The following is a 6,198-nucleotide window of genomic DNA, read 5'->3' on the forward strand; positions in this document are numbered from 1 at the left end:
TGCTGTCGGATGAGGAGCGGCTGAGATAGGAGCTGCTCCGTGCTGACATTTACCCGTTAATGAAAGCCGAGATGAAAGCAGAGACCAGAGCAGTCGAGCTGCAGGTCGCAGCACGATGCAAATCAGACGAAGAAAAGGGCACAAACCTTTTCCTCCTGCGTCATTATTAAGCTCAGAGCTGACCTGAGGGCAGCCTGATCGAACCAGCTGCTGTTAGCAGGGCTGCAGGACGCCACTTTATCGATACGCAGCATTCGTATGATAAACAGAAACTCCTGAGGCTGCTGACCTTTGACCTGCTGCCTTTGTTTAATGAGCAGGTGGAGACAGAGGGATTTCTGTGGTTGTTTCCGGGTATTAGACCGATCCCTCAGAGGATTACTACAGCCTTTAATTCATCTATTTCAAAAGAAACTAATTTGTGTTTCATTGTGGTCTGGAAACATTTAAAGTGACAAAATAACTTCAATAATGTGATTCAGATCTGGTGAAATGACAACGAAAGAGGCAAAAGCTGACAAATAAAAGCAACACTGGCAACAAAAAACATCAATTATAATTAACTAATTTATAATAATTAGAGAAACCAAGTTAGAACAGAAATAAAACAGATCATTTTTTTTATACAGATCATTAATTTATAACATTTTGTTATAAATTAATTAAACTGCCTGTAGAACCAGCATTTGTTTTTATCAATAATAAGAAATTATTCTCTTAAAACAAGCTTCTGTATTTTGTTGAAAAGTTACTTGCAGGTTAATTTTACCTAATTTAAAATTAAGTAAGATATTTACACAAGAAACTAGACAGAAATACGTGGTAATATTTTGTATTTCTGCAGGATTGAACTTTTCAACAACAAACACTTTTTTTTTAAAGCACGGTGAAGGAACTATGATGCTGTGGGCTTGTTTTTGCAGCCCAGTGTAAGCTTTAAAATATCAGAACGTCCTCAATGAAACTCAAGTGGCAAATCAACACAGAAATGTTTCAGCTGAGCCATTACTGCTGGTTCTAGTCATCGGCTGACCTTTGACCTCCACATACACATCAGATCAAGGCGTTTAATAGGAACTCAGAAAAGCTGCAGACCATCAATCACAGGACAACACAGGGTCACGGTTTATCTGATGAGCCGAATACATGAATAATCTGAGAGAAGAGGAGGAGGAGGAAGAGGAGGAAGAGGAGGAGGAAGATGAAGAGAAGGAGGAAGACGAGGAGGATGAAGACGAGGAGGAGGAAGAGGGTAAGAGGCGGTATAAATAAAGGAGCGGGAGAAGCTGGAGCTCACGCAGAAAACTTGCAGACGGAAACACCGTGAAACCGCAGCGGAGCCACAGACGAAGAAATCAAACGTTTTTCTCATCGGGTTTTAATTATTTTCCACATTTAAAGTAAATTCCTGTCTTGTTTAAAAGTTCGGTAGTTTGGTAGTTTGGAGGTTTTCATTTCAGTTCTTGATTTTTTTTAGGTGCTCTAACTGGAGATGGAGAGCCTGCGAGCCGTCATCTACCTGTCCATCTTCCTGTCAGTGATGTCATCCGTTTGTCGGGGTGAAAGGTCAACTGAGGGTCAGCTGCCGTCGGCGCCGGACGAGCCGACCTTTGGATTTGAACTGGTGAGTGTTTCCCTCTCAAACTGGAGCTCAGGAGGTTTTTAATATAATAAAATATAAGTAAATATCGAAAGCTCCGGTTTATTATAGAAAAGCTTTTCAAAGTAATAATGTTGATTTCAGGCTGCATGTGATATTTAGTCAACATGTACATAAATGTAGCGTTTAAGAAAACATTCAAACTTAATCATGTTAAAATTATTTTTTATTTATCATATTTAAATATTGAAAAACTTAAAATAATGTATTTTTAAGTTCAAACTGCATAAGAATCTGTAAAAAGTTTCTAAATAATCAGCTGTCACATGTACAAGTTAAAATAAATAAAAGAGAAAATGGAGGATTCTGTTGTTTCATTGAAAGATGGAGGTAAACATGAATAAAATTAATACGTTTAAAGTAAATAACTGTGACAAGACTGTAAAACAACAGTTTACAGTTTACTTTAGATACAATAAGTAAACATGATATCAATGAATAGTTAATAATAAATAAATATTTGTATAAACTTCGTGATAGAATATGAAATTGGTGCTAAATATTTTATAATTTTAGGATATCAGGAGGTTTAGACTAAAAACACAATGAACTTATTTTATGTTCAATACGTTAAACTGAATTAAAGATCATAAAGATTCAGGACCAAGATATAAAACTGATGGTTTATTAGTTTCAGAAACATTTATTCCATCCTGATGATAAGGCAGGAAATGTCACTGAAAGGTCATGATGGTGCGTTCGGATGACGCAGGAAAACTCAGAGACACTGAGAGGAAAACAAAATCCCATTATGGTTTAGTTCATTTTACCGTTTTATTGTTATCATTTATGGGGAAAACGCATCTTTCTGTGGTTTGTTTCACATAAACTTCTCACTACATAAACTTCTCACTATTTCACTCACATGTTTTATTTATTTGTTTATGTTACATTTTCTAAACCTACTGAAAATAACTTCAGGTAGATAAAACAAAAGTTACATAAATTAACGATACTTTTTGTGTTAGTTTGACAAAATACATGTACTTTCAGTTATCTTAATTTTATTTTGTTTTGTTTGCTCAACTTAAATAAATTGTGTTATTTTGCTGCTTTTGTATAATAAAATAAAATCTTTCAAACAAACAGTTCATGATTTACTCTTTAGTTTTAGCAACTACAACCAGCCTCTAGTCGTTTGAGTTATTAGTTAGCTCGCTAGCAGCTACCTCAAGTTGTTGCTTGATGGTTAGGAGCTAACAGTTCATTAGGGAAACTGTTAGCTCCAGAAGTTAGCAGGGAGTCAGTTATTAGTTTAAAACACGTGCTATCTAGCTAAGTTTCCATTTTAAGTCATGGAGGTGGTAGTTAGCTTTGATAACTGCTTAATAAATTAGCTGCTAACAAGCTAACAAGCTGTCAACCTCAGCTTCTAATTCTGGTGATTTGTCAGTTGGATCATTAGTAGCTAAACTAACTTGTAATTCAAGAATGTAACTGTTTGCATGCTAAGTGTTAGCAGTTGACTTGAGCTAAATAACTTGGAAGAATTACAATCAATCAATTAATCTATCAATTAATAAATCAAATTTATTCTTATAGCACATTTCAGCAACCCGGCAGTTAAAAGTGCTTTACATCATAAAAAGACAATTTTCTGTCAGTATTTAGCCTGAAGTAAACTCTAATTTAAACACGTAACTGTGAGTTTGTTAGCAGTTAATCATTTCTGAAACAAACTACAACTCTAGCAGTTGGCTAAGTGTTAGCAGTTAAACTGAGCTAAATGCTAGCATACTGTCAGAATTAGCATATCGTGAGAGTTAGCATACTGTGAGAGCTAGCAGAGGCTAAATGTTAAGCTGTTAACAATTCTGGCAAATAAATGCTAAGCTACAATTTTAACATGTAAGTTTCCAGCAGTTAAGCTAAATACCAGCTCTTAGAAAATGAAAATTAGACAGTTAGCAGTTAACTACTACTACTACTAACTAGTATTTAATTACACACCTTAAAACTAGCTCAGTTTTTGTGTTACTAAGTTGGAAAATAAATATAGATTGTTCAAAAGAAGCATAAGGAAATATAACAATATATAGCAGAAATTCTGATCTAATCTTATAGTTTTCAACAATAAGTGACTGTAAAAGCCTCCATTAGCAGTTATCCTGCAGACAGACTCAGCCTGAGCTGCCAGGTGGTCAGAAACCGTTAGGTGTGAACGTCTTATCTGTGTGAACGTCTTATTTGTGTCTCGTTTGCGTGAGCAGGCTGAAGCTCTGCAGGGTCTCCTGGATGAAGCTGACAACAGAGTCGGCCTCTCCGTGGAGAAGAAGGCCAGCGTCATCCCCAGGGTGAGAACATGACTGACGGCTCTCCAGCCTCACATGGCAGCTGCTGCCACCAACATTAGCATCACGAAGCACGACTGCTGGTTCATTTTCAACCAAGCCTCTGTTTGACGTTATTTTCTGAGGCGAGAAAAATTATTTTATTCATCACAATATCAATCACATTATTTATTTATGCAGCACATTTCAGGATGGAGGGGGTTCAAAGTTCATGAATACACAAATACAAAAGGTCACAAAAACACAGATTTGAGAACAAATATTACATTTACATAAAAACCATGAGTATGTTTCATATTATGTATGTAGGCCAATATGGTAAATCTCAAAACAATTAATATTTTTTATAAACTTAAAAGGATTGATGACTTTGCCAAAAAGAATCATTTCCTCTTTAGTTTTAAAATTCAATTCAATTGAAATAAAGTAAACTAAATTAGATTACAACTAAAATAAAAATTTAAATTAAATCAGATTAAATTAGTTAAAATCAGATTAAATCAGATTGAATTAATCCTCCTGTGTGTCCTGTCAGTGCGATGTGGGCGAGCGCTGTGCGATGAAACACGGACCTCGGATCGGCCGGCTCTGCGACTGCCTGAGGGGAACGGCCTGCAACACCTTCTTCCTGCGCTGCTACTGATCGTTTCTTTTATCCGGTGAGGAGGTGAAATCTAATCGTTACTCTAAATCGGGCCAAACGGACCCGGTCCTCACAGATAGACACTCTCTCCTGTTCGTCTCAGTGTTTCTGTTTTAAAGTTTCAACAGAATTCAGATTCTTTTGTTTTTGTTGGTAAAGATTTTTCAAGAAGCTGGAAAAGATTTTATGATTTTATGATGTAATTTGTTCGCCTGACGAGTCAAACTCAAGCTTTTGTCGTCAGATAAATTTGAAATGTTTCTTTGACACATAAATGTGGATTATTGTGTTTATTCTTGAAGCACAGCTGTAAACATTTAGTTCAGTTTGTCTTTCTCTGTTTGTTGTAAATTATTTTTAAAGTATCTGAAATTCAATGTTTACTTTAAGTATATTGTGTGTTCTCTGGTATATAAAGTTATTTGAAACAGATGTTATAGATATTCTTTATCTGCCTATTTGTATGTTTTTGTCTGTGAATCTTTACCTTTTTTGCAATTAAATAAATGGTGGTGTACCACAGAGCTCAGTACAAAGACCTCTGCTTTTCTTCACTGTTTTGTGTCGTATTAAAATGTAATTTAAATTCACATGCAGATGAAGCTCTGCTGGACGGTTATTTACTGGTGTTGGGTAATAACACTGAAAAAAAACACAAATGGATTCTGTGTTTAAGCTCATTTGTTCCACTAAAGTTAAGAGGAACATAAAACAGATTTAACTCGTAAGGAACTGCAAATGTAACCATATGGCAGCACTGAATAAGAAAAATATACATTATAACCCTTTATAAACATGGCTGAATTCCAGACATTGTGGGTTTTTGCAATATTAACAATAAAAATGTGTTTGAAAATTTCTTTTAGATCCAACAAGTTAGTGAAGCACAACTTTCATGTTTCAATAAAGTAACGTAAAACCCAATAATAAAATCTTCAGTTTATTTTTGCACTTCAATAATCCATATTTATGTAGGAATATTGTCATGGATCAACAGATTGAGACCTACAGAATGGCGCCGCATCATTTAAGCTCCGTGTTTCGGTACCTAGTGGGTCTGCAATGACACAAAATGGCGGATTGTAAGTTCTGCTCTGAATTTGAGCAGCATTGATACTTTACTTAATTTAGCAAATATTAAACACATCTCTGTCCTCCTTTTTGTACATAAACTCTTTTAAAATCCTAAATAAACACACCTGTTGTGTTTTTTGAGGTTTCCGTCAACCTTTTCTGAAGTGATGCTTTAAAATCGATGATGGAAGTTTAATCAGTTTCTCTTCTCCCAAAAGCTAATGTGTAGCATTAGCTTGAAATGACAAACTGGATGTTGTGTGAGACGGCCATTAAACATCCACTGGAAATATGTAGAAAAGTGGGACTTTCAGCTGCTTCCATTCATTCCACTTCACATATTGGGGACAAGAGGAGAGAAATATGAAGCTTCTGTTGCGTACATTTTATTTTCCTTTCTAGTAAAACATTTACTAGAAAGGAATCCAACTATGGTTGTTTCTCACTGCAAAACACAAAATCTTACCAAAGTATTTTTGATCTAGTTTCTTGTGCAAATATTTTAGTGCACTTGAAATAAGACAAAACTG

The 6,198-nt window shown here is 35.4% G+C and overlaps 1 protein-coding gene across 1 annotated transcript; it reads left to right on the forward strand.

Moving 5' to 3' along the window:
* The first annotated feature begins 1,292 nt into the window (after nt 1–1,292).
* Nucleotides 1,293–5,118, forward strand: cart4 (cocaine- and amphetamine-regulated transcript 4). The gene is made up of 4 exons (XM_055022588.1): nt 1,293–1,400; nt 1,478–1,624; nt 3,871–3,954; nt 4,487–5,118. The coding sequence occupies exons 2-4, from the start codon at nt 1,493–1,495 to the stop codon at nt 4,592–4,594; spliced, it is 324 nt and encodes a 107-aa protein (XP_054878563.1). The 5' UTR covers nt 1,293–1,400; nt 1,478–1,492; the 3' UTR covers nt 4,595–5,118.
* The last annotated feature ends 1,080 nt before the right edge of the window (nt 5,119–6,198 follow it).

Source organism: Poeciliopsis prolifica, unplaced genomic scaffold (assembly GCF_027474105.1).
Source record: "Poeciliopsis prolifica strain line A6 unplaced genomic scaffold, Auburn_PproV2 SCAFFOLD087, whole genome shotgun sequence".
NCBI lineage: Eukaryota > Metazoa > Chordata > Actinopteri > Cyprinodontiformes > Poeciliidae > Poeciliopsis > Poeciliopsis prolifica.

What these genes read in the sequence shown, in the direction of transcription:
- cart4 (XM_055022588.1), top strand. Translation starts at nt 1,493, where the DNA reads ATGGAGAGCCTGCGAGCCGTCATCTACCTGTCCATCTTCCTGTCAGTG. An exon ending in CGACCTTTGGATTTGAACTG is followed by an intron (nt 1,625 to 3,870) that starts GTGAGTGTTTCC and finishes TTGCGTGAGCAG; the next exon opens with GCTGAAGCTCTGCAGGGTCT. An exon ending in AGGCCAGCGTCATCCCCAGG is followed by an intron (nt 3,955 to 4,486) that starts GTGAGAACATGA and finishes GTGTCCTGTCAG; the next exon opens with TGCGATGTGGGCGAGCGCTG.